This window comes from Aedes albopictus, chromosome 3 (assembly GCF_035046485.1).
Source record: "Aedes albopictus strain Foshan chromosome 3, AalbF5, whole genome shotgun sequence".
Classification (NCBI taxonomy): Eukaryota; Metazoa; Arthropoda; class Insecta; order Diptera; family Culicidae; genus Aedes; species Aedes albopictus.
This window is the reverse complement of record NC_085138.1, coordinates 298,484,057-298,502,896: the sequence shown is the minus strand read 5'-3', so window position 1 is coordinate 298,502,896 and position 18,840 is coordinate 298,484,057. Positions and strand designations below refer to the sequence as shown.

The following is an 18,840-nucleotide window of genomic DNA, read 5'->3' as shown; positions in this document are numbered from 1 at the left end:
ACAGCCCAAGTGGCGCGATTCCCTAGTTAATAATATAATAAAAAATACTTTAAAAAATATTAATATTTCAGCTTGCGTTTCGATGAGTTGAATAATTCGTTGTGGGTGCATCTACGTTAAGTCCAACAGTGGCGTAGCCAGAAATTGTCTCTGGGAGCGGTTTTCAAAGGTCAATGAAACCTCTTTTGATTTGACACTTACATTTTGTAAACAGTAATGAGCAATTTTATTCGTAGTTTGAGAATAGCGGTACAGCTAAAAATTTTTTTCGTCGCAAAGCACTTTATATTGAAAATTTGGTCTACAAATTTTGGCTCTGGGGGGGGGGGGGGTTTGAACCCTGCAAATCCATTTGAGTCGCTGAGCGGTACTTGCACTGTTCTAGTCACCGTTTCATAAATAATAATCATGATTCCATAGATCCCATAAACTTATGATATCACCAGATCTGTTGGTCTCTGTACCCTCTCGTCTAACTTCTGATGATACTGTTCACGGCTGACCGGCTGGCCGGTGAAACACATAGTTCTATTATTTATCCAACTTTTTACCTGGAATAATCGTGTGCATTACTTCAGCAGCTTCAGCATGGTAGCATCATCCATCCACTAATGCACGAAAAATGTTACAGTACAGTAACAGCAATGAGAGTGAATGCTTTGACTTCCAAATAGTATGAATGAAGCTTATCTCATGTTAGTTGGTATAGTAAATTCAACATAAATTAAATTTACTAGGTATTGCCCGTTGGGAAGATTTATAGATTCCGACGCAAATAAATGATTAGGCACATTTTCAGTACGTTAAAAATGTTTTTGCAACTCGGCACTATAATTTCTTGCTTTACACTTGCCGTTTTGGCTTCTAAATGGCCAACTTTTTCGCACTATATCAAACAGTTGCATTATGGTTCATAATGCAACTCATTTCGGTTGCATTATGAACCATAATGCCATTGTTTGATCAACAATCTCTGAGTTTCCACCTTGGTTGTCACCGTTTCCACGGTAAGACTGTGCAAAACTGTGACGGTTATAGCACAGCTTGCTTGATCCAAACTTCGGGTCTAGTATGTTGGAGCACGTGGTCGTATCCAGTGAACTACCGCGAAACATTATGGTACTGGCGTAAATGAACATATTCTAGTGAATAATTTTGATCATTGCAAAAAAAAATGTATGCAACTCATTGCAAAACTCGATTTTTACAGCACTCTCCGTATTTATCCGACTCGTACGACTCCGTATTTGTACGACTCGTGCTGTAAAAATCATCATTTTGCAACTCGTAGCATAAATAACTATTGTTTACAATGCAAAACTATCACCAAATGTGTACCAAACAACAGAGCGTAAAATATTTACCAGGACGCGGTCTGGTTTTATACCTGTGGGCCCACGCAAGAAAAAATCCACGCAACTAATTTTCGCGCAGGAGTCTAAACAGGTGGAATCTCCGCAATACACCAACAAACTTGAAGTAAGCTTCGTTCTCCTTAATAAAAAAAAACTGCCTAGAAGTAGTACTAGTGCTAGAACGCACTAAAACCGTATTTTTCCTTGTAGGACCATCATTAGCGTGGGTCATCGGAACCGTTTTCTCAGATCAACGCTTTTTTGGTTCCATTTCGGGTCCTGAGTATCTGTGCAAAATTTTAGCACGATCGGTTACGTCTACACTTTGCGCATTGCAATTGAAATTTGTATGGGATTTTGTATGGGAAAACATACTTTTTTGCATTTTTGTCATAAGTTAAAACAGTTTGTCTGAAACTTTTTAACCGATACTGTTAAATGATAGCCTAAGATGTTCTGAAAAACTTTGTTGAAGACCGCAAAGCGATCCGATGCTTGTGAAAATAGTTATAACCAACGAACCACATGCATGTGTTTATGTTTTAACATGTATAACTTTTTTCATAAGCATCAGATCACTTCGTGGTCTTCGACAAAGTTTTTCAGGACACCCTAAGCTATGTTTTCACTTTAGCGATTACAATGGTTTTAGAAAAATTCGAGCTTGTTATGAGAGAAATGCAAAAAAGTGTGTTTTCCCATGTAAAACCCCATACAAACTTCAAACGCGATGCGCAAAACGTAGACGTAACCGATCGTACCCAAATTTGGCACACTTATTTGGGTCCTCAAATGCGATCAAAAAAGCTTTGATCTGATGAGATACGATTGAAATTTTTTCGTTTTTCATATAAACGAGGACCCACTCTAACCATCATACATTGACACAAAGATTAGCACCTTCTGGCAAACCGGAATGTCGTCTTCTTTTTCTTTGCTTCGAGCGCCTTCCTGGCAAGTGCTCCCAACTGTCCGTAATCGATAATAAACACTTGTTTATTCGAACCAGAGTGACGTTTTATTGCCGTCAATAAATAATCAATTAGAAGTTGTTTTCCGCCGTTTCCATTTCCATTCACTGTGTGTGCGTCTTCTCACCAGGCATGGGAATGAGACTTTTTTCTGTTTACCGTTCATCGATACAGGCAGTAAAATAAAAACAAAACAACGGCAGCACCAATACCATCAGGCGCCGCGCCGACGGCAGTCGAGCAGACGCTTGACGGTTTTCGCTTCCCCACGAAAATTTTTATGAGCAGTCATGCTGAGGCGGGTGATTGCGAAAAATGTCAAATATTTTCAACTGCTAATAATTCACTTGTTTTAATAAATAACTTAATTCGATTTGCACAAATAGCTAGAGCACACTCCTAGCCTTGTGATGCATGTAAAGAAGTTTGTCTAGAAGCGGTTTGAAACGCAGAAAAATGCGAAAATGGGAAAGACAGAAATTTCTGTCGTCGTTGTGCTCGAGTACTGGCGCTCTCGCACTTGAAAACCGTTTCGAGGAAGAAGGCTGCAGGAAAAAAAATGTTATGACATTTATTTTTCGAACAGTTTGAGTTTGGCTGGGCCTGTGATGTTGTGTGGAAAAATGTCAAATGTACAGCCGGTAACCGTTTTTTCCAGTACATTTCTCATCCCTGCTTCTCACTTCCTTCTTCGGTCGTTGACAGATCCTTAAGTCCGTGCGGGCGGCGCCTCCTGCCGCGTTCTTTATCCACTCACTCCAGCCGAGTGTAATTTGATAAACAGAAAACATCCTAACAACAACAACAGAAACACGCCTCGTCGTCGTCCTTTGACGGAGGCTCATCCTCTCTTCAGCGCGGCGGCGGTCGGGTCGAGACTCAGGACACACGCCTGCCACACTTTTCGCGCACATTTTCGGAAAAGGATAAGCAGTCCCAAATTGTGAGAGCAAAAGGAAAACGGAGACACCTGCTGCTGGTTGCCATACCGAGACCGAGCCTCGACTCCGGTCGGAGCCAGACGGTTAGCGAGCGGGCGCCCGCGTCTCTTCGAAAGTTTGTTTACATTTCCGAGTGCAGCACCCTCTTGGACACGACGGCCTGCATCATGTCCAGAGAAGGGCAACCGTTACACATGTATCCTTCCGTCCATCAGAATTCGGGACGTTTTTAAATGGTTCGAAATGCAAAGTCATCGATGACAAGTCAAGAGCACCAGGGCAACAAGTGGAAAGCGGACCCACACACACTCGGATGTGTACAAGGCGTGAAAGACCATTAATCAGATACGGCTCAATCTGGTGTTGGGTCGGGTCGGGTGGGACCCTAACAGTTACTGTTAACCCTTTATAAGGCAGTGGCAACTATATTGCCACCTACTGTTTGTATTTTTTCTGTTTTATAACAATTTATTTCGAACTTTTTTTTTTGGTTTACGCAAAATTGGGACTACTAACAACGCCTGGTATTTTTTTGGTACTAAACAAAGCTTTAAAAACAATTTAGGAGCCATTTGTAATCTCAAAAATGGATAATTTTGACCGCGTGAAGAAAATTAGCTCAAACTTATTGTAAAATTATAGATTTGGTAAATATTTTAAGAAATAATCAAATTCTGGGTTGACATGAGCTGAATTACACAGTTTATAATATGGGTTAAGCCCCAATCCACTCTAAAATCTCTTTTTCGGCTTTTTGTCGAAGTCAAAAGAAGAAAAGTACCCTAAACGGGCAGTGGCAAGAATATTGCCACCAGCGCTGGTGGCCTAAACGGGCAGTGGCAACTATATTGCCACCTCAAAAGCTCGTTTTTGGGGTTAACGGGCAGTGGCAACTATATTGCCACCAGCGTTTTTGGCCTAAACGGGCAGTGGCAACTATATTGCCACCTAGATTTTTGAGAGTTTCTTTCAAACAAAAATTGTTTTGTACATGTAATCATGTATATAATCATTTGCATAATAGTATGCGATGACAACTCTTCTAGTTTTCACGGCCTTATAAAGGGTTAAGAATGGTGGAACCACCTGGCGTGAACTGTCGCCACTGTGCTGCTGGTTTGTTTACACTTTCCGTACGGCGCGGCGGCGCGCTAGCACTATTGACGTTCGATCGTCGACACTTAACCTTTCAAGCACCGGGCACTTAACCTTACATTTCCTTCCGATTCCGTGACGTGCGCGCGATGGATGGGGGAAGACTCTAATGCATGCCTGCCCTGCCGGCGGCACGGCGTCGTCATCTCATGCTGGTAGTCATTTAAATATTGTAACAACCTTCGGCTCCTGAACCGTGGGCAAAGGTGCACGAAAAGCGGAGCCGTTTATGCTTGCTACATCGTCAGGGCAGCAGTAGTGAGCACACAATGCACAAAAACTTTGCAACATATCCTCACGTCGTAGCTCCGCAGTTAGCAATGGCTGCCATGCTGCCACTCATGTGCCTTCCAGTAAGCGAGGGAAAGACGTCTGACATGGCGCGGTTCTCAACAACTGACGTCGACCACTTTACGTACTCATTGACTTCTGCTGGAGAGAGCAACCATTGATCTCACAGAAGTGTCAAACAGCAAACATGTGGGCTTGTTTATTCCTCACATTCCTGTGCCAAAGCCCTCACCTCAGAAAAGTTAACGAGCAAGAACCACTCGACGCCTTCCGCCGAAGCCCAGTCAGGCAGGCAGGCATCGAAACCGCAAAAGGCTTCAGCACGTGCTCAAGCAGCGGTCCTAATCGAGCCTGCAAAAAGTTCGGGGCCCAATGATAATCTACGGAAACGCTCATAACCCCCAAACCGCAGCAGAACACAGCAGTCGGGCTCGGGACCAGGCAGGCGCTTGAAAATTATTTGCCGGTATGCCACATTCCACCATCATCCACTATGAATAATGAAAAGCCGTCTTCATTCTTCTTTGGCTGCCTCCGCCAGCCAACAACAGGAACAGGACTAAAGTGAGCAAGCCGAGCACACCAGAAAGAACGCTGTTCGCTGAATATTTCACTCCAACACATCATCGTAATCATCTTTTTGTGTTCGTCCTTATCCCATGCTTCGTTCGGCCAGCAAGTAGGGATCCAAGGTTTTTATAAGTGGTTAGCTCGGTTAGCTTTCATGTCGCGTCGTCGCCTTCGCTGTTTGCACTCCAAATGCTATATGGTTCGGCGTCAATGTCACTATGATGTCATCTCGACTTTAGGCATAACTAGGTCCTAAAACATCCTAGCTACGCCAGCGTCAGCTATCCATAAGAGCACACGCAACATCCGAGTAAAAAATTATTAAACAAATATTCTAATGAAGAAGGTACGTTGATAACGACACTAAACAGCGATCGTTTGCGGAAGGTAATTAGGAGCTTACGATTGTTCAACTATTTAATTGAACAAGTTTCGTTTGTACAGAAAACATCCTATCCTAATGCTTCCGCAGTCAAATGATTTTACTCGGGTGTCCCTATAACGAACCGCAGCAATGATATATGTTCAAGACTACGTTCTCTTCGCGTATTGCATCATTACTCCCCTAAATGACCGTGGGAGAATCGTACACCGAAAGAGGCACGCAAGTCGGAAATCCGGCAGCTCCTCCAACTCCGCCGCAAACAAAAGCGCAGTCAAGAACTCATCGAAATTATGAGCGTTTGGGCTTCCCCTTGCGTGCTTCCTTGTCACTCTCTTTTAGTCGAGTATGGGGTTGCGTTATCTTGATCCAAGAAACGGAAACCAACCGGATGGCAGGCAGCGACGACCAACAGGACATTTCAGTTTCGTTTAAATTAGTTTTAATTTCCTTTTCTTCTTCTGTGGTTTTGTCATTTAACGCTGAATGTATACCGTCTTTTTTTTCGTTACAGACAAAACCCTATCATCAAGATGTTGAAGTGGACCGTAACCAAACGCCAAGAAGGTGGTACAGCAGCCGCAGTACAAAGGCACCAGCAACGACAGAGCGGTCCCACCACCATGCACGCACGAAGATCGTTAGGAGCCCTCAGCGAACGCAACATCTACAGTGACAACATAACCGCCGCCAGCAAGGTGAAAGCCCGGCGATCTCTCGGAGCCACCATGCATCGACATGCACACATCGACAAAGAGAACCAATGCGTAACCTCCACGCCACATCCCGTAGCAGCCGGAAGTCGAACCTCCGCCTCACCCTATTCCATGGCTCTGCGAGACGTCAGCAATATCACCCCTAATTCAACCCCTCGACGTCTTTCAACTACTCCTCAAAACCGAAAACGAGCACTTGCCGTGTCGCCAACCAGTGCCGTCACATCGACTGCCAAAAAAGACACCAACCTACCCTACGCATCAACCTTACCAACGTTCGATATCGAATACTCACCATGTGCAGTTAAGAACGTTCCATTCCTTGCATTACGAGGTCTGGGCCTTACCGATTCCTACTTCGAAAATCCTGGCCGTTACTTCCCCGACGAGCAGCCTCCTGCAGCGAAGCGTTCCAAACCTTTCATTGCACCTGCACCCCCACCTGAGAAACCCGACCCAGGTCTCACTCCACTTTCGTCACGCATGTCCGAACTTCGGTTCAGCAAAATTAGCTTCAAGCGCAACGCGGAACCCAAAACCATAAACAACAACCAAATCTTCAACGACGACGAGCCGTCCCTCAACTCGTCCGAAATGGGCGACATCACCCTAGACAAAATGATCGACGCAATACTCGAGAGCGCCAAGAAAGGCCACCCCAAGCGCAGCTCCAGCGTCAAATCCAAACAACCCAAAATCCCCTCTCCTACATACACTGCTGCCGACGACCCGGCATCGGACCTCTACAAAGACACCCTCATCGAACAACTCCCACCAAAGCTGATCGCCCAAGTCGAAACAACCATCATCCTCGAAGAATCAACCCACGTCAACGAACGGGAAGTGAAAACTCCCGAGCCCACCAAGACCTCCAAATCGCTCCGCCAATCCCTCACGCGGTTCGTCCTGGCCAGCCCTCTAGACGCCTGCCATCTCCGTCGCCAGAAGGCCGTCCGGCGGAAAAACAAAGCCGACCAAGTCGAAAAGGAACCCGCCGAGAAGAAACCATGCCGCATCGGTCTGACCCTCCCGAACGGAATCCCCAGCCCGGAAACTCCGAAAACCACCAGCCACAGCCAATCCAAGCTGGACCAACTAGCTCAAATGCAAACTCCGCCCGAAACTGTAATCGTCGTCGACTCGGACCTCCCAGCCTCCAAATCCACACTCAAACCCGACCTCGCCCTAAGCACCATCGAAGAGATGACACCCAGCATCCGATCGATTGACCTACAGGGCACCTCCACTCCGACCGGCTCCACGGACGGCGCCTTCTCGATCGAGAAAACCCGCAAGTGCTTGGCCTTCTCGCCAACTCTGAGCGAGGACTCCCTGGAGAAACGACGATCCGTCGCATCCTCGACCACCTCGCGCTGCTCGCGATCAACCAGCGCCGTCCGGGGTTCCCTGGACCTTCAACTCCGCTTGGAAGAGGACGCCAATCCCAACAAACTACACGTTCACGGTGAGTGGTGGATGGTATGACGTCGTCATTTGCGTTTTAGTGATCTCTCAGATCTAGGAACTCTCGGAGACTAATCGAACCTCGTTCGGCTTATCCATTTCGTTTCAGTCATTCGCTGTAAGGATCTTCAACGTGGCCCAGGTGGAAGCACGATAAACGCCTACGTCAAGGTAGCGGTCGTGAATCCGGCGAGTTCTGGCGGAACGGACCAAGGCTTTCAGCGGACGGCTGTACATCGGAACTCGAGCCGACCGCAGTTCGATCATCGGTTCGTGTTCGAACTGGATCCCGGCGTGGACCCGGAGGATACGCGGCGAGTTCAGTTGGCCGTGTGGCACCGGGACCGAGAGTGCAAGTAAGTAGCCGAGGGATGGGAATTGGAAAAGACTGTGTTGTATGAACAGTTGGAAGTTGTATCACGAACATAAGCCACTGATTAGTTCCGCTGAATTGCTCGAACTGTTTATAAAAACCACCCAACTTTGGTCTTCCAGGCCGTCTATTATTGATCGTATTATGTAGTCAAAACATCGCCTGAGAGTAATTATCCCACAAATAACATTGGAAACGGTCATTAAACCTACATGCCCGTCTGAGTCCGAGAAGCAGGATTACTCAATAACACTCAAGTGGCTTATGTTGTAGCAGTTTTGCAGTCAAATGTAAGCCATTCTTATTCTATTTTCTTCTCATTCTAGACGCAGTGAGTTCCTGGGATGCATGTCGTTTCCATTAAAAGCAGTTAAGCTTCAGGTTAGTATCATTACATTTCATTCGTATATCAACAGATCACTAGCTTGGAGCTCAACACTAACTTTTTTCCCGTTTCTTCTTCTTTCACCTATAGGAAATCAACGGATCATTCAAAATGCAGCCCCAGTCTAGCTTGATGAACCCCATTCCTCCGGTACCAGATTTGGAGGAGAACTCTCAAGCCAGCGTCGAGGAGACCGCTGGCGTCGAAGAACCACCCACATATGTAAACGTACCCGTCAACGGTCAACTGGAATCGATAAGCCTCAGCAAGAAAGCTCTTCATCAGCGGGACGCCGATGAAAATTTGTTTCTTCGATTTCTGGAGCTGAACACAGTTCAACCAACGGCAGATGATCCATTTGGATGCAATTCCAGTGCCTCCAGCAATCCCGGCAGAACTCCATTCACCGTAACCAAACGTTTAACCAAAGCCTCCGACAAAGGATTTGGATTCTCGATTGTTTGGACGCATCCTCCGCGGGTGGAGAAGGTTGAACCGGGGATGTCAGCAGAGAAGGCCGGTGTTCTACCGGGAGATTACGTTGTGTTCGTTGGTCAGCACAACGTCGTTACAATGCCGGAACTAGATGTGCTGAACCTGATCAAAGCGCAAGGCAATACTCTACAGCTGGAAGTCTTTCAGCGTCCGCTACGGCCGACTAGCAACCCATTGGACTACCCACGGGTGACCCTTGGTCCAGAGGAACAACCACCTCTGAAACCAACTTTCACGCCGGTTCGTTTATCCACAGCCTGTTCCAACATTTCCATCGAAACGGCTAGGCGAAAACTCAACCTTCCCCAGGTGGCGTTCACCAAAGAAGTAGGCAAGGGCGTCCTCGTTTGACGACCCTCGCCTCAACGCCGCTATACCAAACGAAAAACTAGCTCTCAAGCACACCCTAGTGAACATTCTGTCAAACAGAAACCCAAGCTTAGTATTTCACGTCTAGTTGTACATATCATAGCCCCAAAAACGAACTATATCCCAGTAGCTATTAGGAAACACCCCAAAATGCTGTAAAATTCAGCTCTTTCAACACTGTAGATACCCAACTACTTTGTTAAAAAAAACCCCCTCGGAAAGTTACGCTTCTTTTACTCTTAGTGCTTCATTTTGAACGTTTGAAGTTCGGCCCTTTAACCACTGTAAAACTATCCAAACTGTTACGACTCTCCTAAAAGACCCAAACAAGATGGCCGCCGAGTCTCTGCCATGAGTCAAACCACATTCGGAAAATTGCAATAAATCGCTCGGATTAGGAACAAAATTGTGTGAAAATTAGTCTAATTTGTAAATACTTTCGATGTAAGCGCGACACGGAATCAATCAAAATTACTTTAAGTTCGGTCAATTGTTTTGTCTGTTGTAGTTTGATCTAAATTAATTCGGTTGGCAAATTGGTAGGAGACTTGCGGCTATCTTCGTTGAACGGCATTCTTGAAGAGATTTGTGTATTAACAGTTAGAAGAAAATGTCGAATTCTTATTATGTTTTGAATACTGTTAGGCTAGTTGATCGAGAAAACCGCAATGTTTTTGCGTTTTCATTTCGTTGTACATAACATAACCAAAAACATTCGTGAAAAGGATACCACACGTTTAATTTTATGTTTTGTTTGCTCTTTAGTTCTAACGAATTTTCCGATGTATTTTAGTTGATGAAAAAGCCTGTTAATTTATCTTCTGTTTACTATCATAAGTTACACCCCTTTTCTTTCTTTGCTCGCGTTATCTATTTCCAAATGTAGTAATTTATTGTAATGTGTTCCCGACAAACTAATCGTTTTGATTGTCTCTCAGAAAATAAATATTTATTTTGTGCTCGATATTATATTTTGTGGGACTGTTTTATGAAGTGTAAATAAAAGCTAGCGACAGCATTGTTTATTGAATAACTGGTTGACGTTGTTTTTTTTTCACAGTGTTTTGTTTTGTTCCATGAGAAATTCCCTGTTTTACCATAAAGTGTCCTTCTCTCTGACATCCACGATGTACAGTACCGAGCGTGGCCTCGTTAACCCATATCCACCTAGCGTTCTATTTATAGGACAGATATTATATTTTATTTAATTTATTTATTTCCATCTGACAGTTGTCTACAAGGAAGCTTCTTAACCTAGATTTAATTTGAGTTCGATATACGCGTCTTGAACTGGTTTAAGGAGGATTCGTCGAACTTCAACTGCCGTGAATATAAGGACGACCAAAGTGAATGTCTGGTTGCATCAAAAAACGGTTCGGTGAAATCTATGCTGAAGCAGGAAACCATTACGCAACAATACTGGAGCCACCAAATATTCAAATAGGAAAGAAGTCTGGAGCAGTCTGTTTCCCCGTTTAGTAGCGATGAAAGTTGCCTGTTGAATTGTACGTCGACGATCCAGATCCAGAGTACCTAATCGTTGCAATCTGCAGCGGTAGCATAGGGAGGCTAATTATGCAAATTTGGTGACGCCAATCTAATTTACCTTGTGCTCCAAACCACTGCCGCACTTTCAAGGATCAGTCGAATAAGTAAGTATACTATAGTTTGGCGGAAAGACATGACAGAGCATGCATTAGGAACTCTAGCAGTAAGAAGGTTCCAGTGGCACCAGTTTACAAATGGCGGGATACATCGAAAATCGCGGTGGGCGTGAAATACTACTTACAGCGTGTAACGAATCTGGACTGTATGTACAATTCATCGCCCACTGTGGTCGGCAGTGCGTTTATGGAAGAAAAATGTCTGCGTCTGTTTTGGCCATTTATTTTATGCATAGACGTTAACATTTTTACTCCTGAAGATGGAAGTCTTTACCCTCACGTAAGAGAGGGGCTTATTTTGAAAAATCTATCCTGGATATGATTTCCCGAATAGAAAATGATCACCTGCTCAAAATAAGCGAGCTGTACAAAAATGAGCGAGTTCGATTGATATATTTAAGGATGGCGCAAAGGGCATAAGTGATATTTATGCGAAGAGCTGAATGTCAAAACTACCTCGGATCGCAACGCAAATACTTTTTTGAGTACCAAATCTACAACAGCAACAGCGAGTTATTCGGTGGATGCCGATAAGCGACCGAATCTGTGTATTAGGGATGACGGGCAAATTCTTCAACTACAGCCTGATCAGCATCTATGCTCCAACGAACGATGAACCCGATGACATTAGGGATGAGTGTTACGATAGAGGGTCTTGTTTCCCGGACTGAAAAAAATCCCGGGATTCGGGATTTTTATTTTCCAAATCCCGGGATTTCCCGGGATCCCGGGAAAAATCTAAGTTTTCTAGAAAACGATGAAAAAGTTAATGGAACGATTTCTTAAGCACTTTTAATTAAATTCGATCAACTAATAACCATTATATTTGAAAGAAAATACATATTTCATAGACATTTGATTGTGTGAGGGCAGTTGGAGACATTCAAAGATATTTGAAAATTTTCAAATAAAGTTCATCTTCTTCCGCAATAGGTTAACTTGGGCAATAGGTTAACTTCTGCCTTACTTATCCGAAGGAATTTTTTGACAGAACTTGATGATATTTCTAGAGTAATCCCTTATAATTCACCCTGAGACGTGAATGAATTCTGTTTGAGAATTTTATGAGGGAATTAAAATGGCAGTGTTAGAATGGTGATTTGAAAATTTCAAACGGAAATTTCTCAAGATATTATTTGTCCGCATTTTGTTTTTTTTTTTCTTTAAGAAAATGTGTGACTATTTCAACTATATGTGCATATACATTCATGTTAACATTTCAGAATTTCGATTAGTTTTTTTTTGCTGAAATACATTGAAGAAACTGTGAAAAAAAACTTAATAATTCAAGACAGACCCTCTCAACAAACTTCTTGTTAAACTGATATGAATATTTAAAAAAAATCCTTATAAAATTCTTTCGAAAATTTATTTATGATTTCCATTTCAACATTTCTATCCCGAAAGTCCATTGATCTTTTTTTTCGATTTATTTGGCAGGATGACAAGGTATTAAATTATATTCTTCGATTTTATTGTACGATTCGCTTTATTTTTTTTTTTTTGCAATTCGATATCGCTCTGCTTTTCGCCATAAATCATCACAGAAATTTCTGCTGAAGATCTAAGAACGGTGTGCTGTTCCTTCTTGTAAATAAATTACTGATTTCTCTTAGAAATTTTGTCAAAATTAGCACTTAAATTATCTCTAGTGATTGTTGAAATGAGCTCCGCAGAAAATTTCGCCTGGACATAAGAACAAAATGTCTCAACGAATATCTTCACGAAATCGTCAACAAATATTTTAAAGATGTCAAAGTCCTGCAGAGGTTAGGGATTGTTTATCCGTTTTCTTTTGAAAATTCTGCGAATTTTCCTCATAATTTAAACGTAAATGTGCAAGCAATTGATCAGGGCTGTTGAATATTATATAACAACACAGTATTATCAAGGGATAACTCCAGAAACATCTAAAAATATTTGCAACAGTTTACATATTTCACATATTGTAAAAATGTTGAACATTGCCATAAATTCCAAGAATACTACCAGAACAATCTAGCTTGAAATAAATCATTTTATTTCACATTCCGATATTCTGTCTGTTGATTCAGTTTGATTATAATTGTAATGTAACGCCACATAAATGAAAAATGGAAAGGCAGTAATAAATTGTAAAATGTAAAATCAATGTAAAAACAAAAAATTTCGGCTCAGTTATGCCCATGTGGCGCCCGAGCCTTCCAAATAAACGAATAAGTAAAAAAAAATGAAAAATGAATGACATAAATTCAGCCACAATATCTTTGGATTAATTAGTTGGACTTTCATCAAAACTTGATTTAACCCTTTGGAGCCGGAGGGGTCATATATGACCCCAATATAGAAACGGCTGTATAAATTCACCCATCCGATAAAATAGAACACTGTCTTCGGCAAAGTTGTTGCAAATAGTCCTCTATTAGGGAAAAATTGGGATGATTGTATTTATGACTTCATTGATAACCTAGAACATCCTGAACACCATGAAATTTGGAAAAACGAAATAGTTGGCATACCAGTTGTTCTAAAAGCTAAACTTGGATGTGGGTTTCGTTTATATGTATCCATTAAGCCTTCATCAAGAATATCAAAAGGTGTTTTATATTCTGGGATGTTCTAGGTGCTCCAAACTGTTATGTAGTGAAGTCCTTCAAATCTACAAGAATAATTTTATATATTTCCGTAACAACTAATAGCTTTGCATAAGATACTGGGATCCGTGAAGCTCTTGACATTTACAATGTCATTTATAGACGCTATAGGGATATTCCAGGTCAGCCAAACTACCTTAGAGTTCAGGACTTCAGGTCTACACTCGTAACAGTATCAATATCTGTTATACTGAGTAACGCTGCATAATCAATCACAGTTACTGGAGCAATCTGAAGTCTAAGAGCTTATTATAAACCTCTGGGACATCTGGGTTCGTCCGAACTGTTCTATAATAAAGTCCTTCAAATCTACAAGAATAATTTTATGTGTTTTCACCATATATAATAGTATTGTATAATCTATTGGGGTCCACGAAGCCCTTGAAATCTCAAGTGGCATTCACAGACACTTCAGGGATATTCCAGGTCAGCCAAACTACCTTGGAGTTCAGGATTTCAGGTCTACACTCGTAACAGTATCCATATATGTTATATTGAGAAACGCTACATAATCATTCGCAGTTACTGGACCAATCTGAATTCTATTTTTTTATTATAAACCTTTGGGACATTCAGGTTCGTCCAAACTATTCTATAATGAAGTCCTAAAAATCTACAAGAATAACTTTAGGTATTTTCGCCATAAATAATAGTATTGCATAACCTACTGGGATTCGCGAAGCCCTTGAAATCTCAAATGTCATTTAGAGACACTACAGGGATATTCCAGGTCAGCCAAACTTCCTTGGAGTTCAGGACTTCAGGTCTACACTCGTAACTGTATCCATATCTGTTATACTGAGTAACGCTGCATAATCAACCGCAGTTACTGGAACAATCTGAAGTCTACTTTTTTTATTATAAACCTTTGGGACATTCAAGAAAAACTTTGTGTTTGCACCATAAATAATATCATAGCATCTGCTGAGATCCGTGAAGCTCTTGAAATCTCAAATGTCATTCAGAGACACTATGGGAATGTTCCAGGTCAGCCAAACTATCCATGAGTTCAGAACTTCAGATCTACACTCGTAACATCAACTATATCTAACATACTAAGTAACGTTTCATAATCAATAGCGGGACTGGACCAACCTAGAGTCTACTATATATTTTTATGAACCTTTGGGACATTGAGGGTCGTCCAAACTATCCTGAAGTTCAGCTCTTGATAGTAACAGTAGTTAGTTTCACAATGAACTTTAGACTGAAATCTGTAATGATAGTTTTGAGATATTCCAGATCATCATCACTACTCCGGAGACCATAGCTTCAGGTCTACACTTGTTATCAAGCTTGTCTGCACTGAGCGCATGCAAATTCTGCACTTTGGATTTACACCATCAAGCACACCATAAATTAGAAATCTTTTCATCTTATCAGATATAAGGATGTTGAAATATTGTAAATGTCATTTCGAAGTGTCAAAAAACCGCACCGCAGCGCCGCAAAGTGTTTTCACCCGGGTGAAAATATCTTTGCGCGCTCCGTGTGGCTCTGCGGTGCGGTTTTTTTTGACAGTTTGAAATGGCATTTTCAATATTTCAACATTCTTCTATCTGATAAGATGAAAAGATTTATAATTTATGATGTGCTTGATGGTGTAAAACCAAAGAGCAGAATTTTCATGCGCTCAGTGCGGACAAGCCTGCTTGTGATAATAGCTTTTGCCACTACGTTAAGGTGTTACATAATCCACTGTACTTACCAAAGCAGTTAGAGGAACAATACGCGTTGTGATATATTTTTAGGATATTAGGGGCTCCTTACTGTTATGAAGCTTAGTTGATAAAAACAACCTCTGTAACTTTCAGAAGACTTGTTGGACATGAAAGATTACAAATCATAGCTTTTAATAAAAGAAGTTACCGTTACACTCGTAAACTTTAGGATTTAAACTCAAGAACAGTTTGGATGACCTAGGATATCCCGACTGATCTGATACTGTCTATTGAATTTTCAGAAGACTCACTGGACATGATAGATTACAAATCTGGATGACCTAGGATATCGCGAATGTTCTGATACAGTCTATTGAATTTTCAGAAGACTTACTGGACATGATAGATTACAAATCGTAGTTTTGCATAATGTAAGAAGTTACCGTTACACCCATAGACTTTAGGATCTAAACTCAAGAATAGTTTGGATGACCTAGGATGTCCAGAAAAAATATTCCGCATAATATTCTACCGTTTTTATACTATCGAATACCAAAACTACAGAAAAACGTAGAAAAAACTCCAGAAGAACGCTTGAAAAAATTCCGGCTTCAAAGGGTTAAGTAGAAATAAACTATACCTGACAGATAGCGCAGAATTGGATGGAAAAAAGGAAACATTGACAAAGAGAAGATTTAAAAAGGAAAAGATTTGTTTTAGTATTGCCATTTTTTATTTTCGGGAAATCCCGGGAATTTCTGAAAAATATCCCGGGATTCGGGATTTTTTCAGATCCCGGGATATTCCGGGATTTTTGTCCCGGGAAATCCCGGGCAAGACCCTCTAGTTATGAGAGCCGAGCAAAGGCCTTCGAAGAGTGCTCAAGACAATAACAATGTATCACTGAATTAATTTTTGAAGGGATCCCGAGAGGAATTTCCGAAAGAATCACTAGAGGAATTCCTGGAGCAATCCTTGGAAGAATTACCGGAGCATTCCCAAGGATTCCTGGAAAAATCCCTGAAGGAAGACATGACGGAATTTCTGAACAAAATCCTGGAGGATTCCCTGGAGAAAATCCTGTATAAATTCCGAGAGGAATGCCAGGAGGAATCACTGAAGGAATGCCTGGTGAAATCCCTTGGAAAATATTTGAACAAATCCCTGGAGCAATTCCTGGCGGAGTCCCTGCAGCAATTCCTAGAGGAATCCCTGGAGATACTCCTGGAGAAATTCCTGGAGAAATCCCTAGAGGAATCCCTGGAGGAATTTCTGAAGGAATATCTGGAGAATTTCCTGGTTTTTCCTGAAGATATTCCTAGAGAAATTTCGGGATAAATACCTGGATTTCTGGGGCATTCCCTGAAACGACTCCAGGAAGAATCTCTGATTGTGTTCCCGAAAAATTCCTGGAGGAATCCTCAGAGGAATTCTGGCTGGAATCCTAGGACAAATTTTTGGAGAAATCCTTCGAAGAGCTCCAGGAGGAATGCCTGCATGAATCCTTTGGGAAATCGCTGGAGAAACTACTAGACAAACCCTGAAGAAATTCCTTGATAAATTCCTGTAGAAATTTCTAAGAGAATCCCTGAAGGAATCCCCGGAGGAATCCCTGACACAGTTCTTGAAAGAATCTCTGGCGGAATTGCTGCAGGAATGACTGGAGGAATTACCAGAGGAATACCTAAACGAATTCCTGTAGCAATGTCTGGTGGAGAAATTTTTGGATGAATTTCTAGAGGAATTCCTGTAGGGTGTACATTAGGCCGTCCCTTATTTTGCAAAAAATGGAAATTTTATAAGTTCGTTAGTGGAAAATGATTGTTTTAGCTAAGAAATGATCGTGTCAAAATTTGAAGTCCGTATCTCAAGGCCAAGTGGTCCCTCAAGGGGCCTAAAGTTGTCAAAAATTGTATGGGACCAAAAAAACATGAAATTTTTTCGACAAAAAATATGCTATTCTACTAAAACCGGTGATTTTAGAACCCTAAAGGGCCAAAAATGTGCTTAGATTTGCGATATCTCTACTCGTTTTTGAGTTATTGACCAAAATAGGATAAGTTTTCTCCAGAATCTAAAAAAAATGGTCAAAAATGCTGATTTTTCAGTTCTTTTTGCCTTTCTCGTACACTAAGTGTACTGGAAAGGCTATATGTTCACTCCAAAAATGACTTTTTGATAGAAGGCCCGGAGGGTCGAGTCACATATACCAATCAACTCAGCTCGACGAATTGAGGTGATGTCTGTGTGTGTGTATGTATGTATGTGTGTGTTTTTTTTTTTTTTTTTTTTCCTTCTAAACCATAGGGGGATAAATCTGCTCATCAGACACCCTAACAGGAAGGTTAGGGTAGTGTGGGGATGAGGCCGTCTTCTACAATGCCGGTAGAAGCCAGGACTACTCTCTCCTCGACCCACTAAAACACATTCCTATGGTCGCCAAACCCTACGTCTCTCCGGAACCACCAAGAAGGTATTGCTTCAGAGAGGGGCTAGTGCATATCGCACCCTCAAGGTTAGCTGCCGTAGCCTAGCAGCAACGAACATCGATGACTCGCACTGGAGAGTCCATCACGATAGCATGCTGGTGCTTAGCCAGTTTCCCGAGTGGTCCTCGCCACTCCCTTTGTCCTCGGAAGGCGGGCAGGGTCAACCCCGCCCGCGCCCTACTGCTGAGCGGACATCAAGAACTGATGCCCACATGCAACCCGATCTGACCTGCTGAAGGCAAGGGTATCACTACCCTTCAGGCCTTATCAGCTGCATCCGTAGGTTGCAGACAGCGGGGTCTCACCTACCCCGACCCTTGCCGGATGTATGTGTGTGTGTATGTATGTGTGTGTGTATGTGTGTGTACAAAATAAACTCACATCACTTTTTGGCAGTAAACCTCAACCGATTTTTATGACCGACGGTTCATTCGACGCGGAATCTGGTCCCATTGTTTCCTATCAAAAATGGTCCGGATCGGTTCAGCCGTTCCGGAGTTATGGCCATTTAGGTGTTCCGGATCGGTACCCCAGGGAGGGACCAGATATGAAAATGCTACAAAACCATGCATGCGACATATCAGACCGCGGCTTTTTCCATAACCTGACGAACGGTAAGCAGAAAAATACTCTCAGTCTATATCTGAACCAGTAGTATTCCGGAACCGGTTCCGGGTGCCCTGCCGGAAGTGGCCAAATATAAAATTGAACCAAACCCATGCGTGCGACACATCAAATCGCGTCTCTATAGATAACCTGATGAACGGTTAGCAATAAAATGGAATCAGACTATATTTAGGAAAACCAGTAGTATTCCGGAACCGGTTCCGTGTGTCCTGCCGGAAGTGATCAAATGTAGATGGGAACCAAACCCATGCATGCGACACATTAAATAGCAGCTTTCTCGATAACATGAAGAATGGTAA

The 18,840-nt window shown here is 42.4% G+C and overlaps 1 protein-coding gene across 1 annotated transcript in view; it reads left to right on the top strand.

The window, feature by feature from the left end:
* LOC109418644 (uncharacterized) overlaps window positions 1-10,519 on the top strand; it is a 97,422-nt gene extending 86,903 nt beyond the window's left edge. Inside the window, exons 2-5 of the mRNA XM_062842201.1 lie at window positions 6,180-7,846; window positions 7,955-8,201; window positions 8,545-8,599; window positions 8,694-10,519. Of these exons, the coding sequence (XP_062698185.1) occupies window positions 6,199-7,846; window positions 7,955-8,201; window positions 8,545-8,599; window positions 8,694-9,449 (2,706 nt within the window). The 5' untranslated portion in view covers window positions 6,180-6,198 and the 3' untranslated portion in view covers window positions 9,450-10,519. The remainder of the gene's footprint in view (window positions 1-6,179; window positions 7,847-7,954; window positions 8,202-8,544; window positions 8,600-8,693) is intronic.
* The last annotated feature ends 8,321 nt before the right edge of the window (window positions 10,520-18,840 follow it).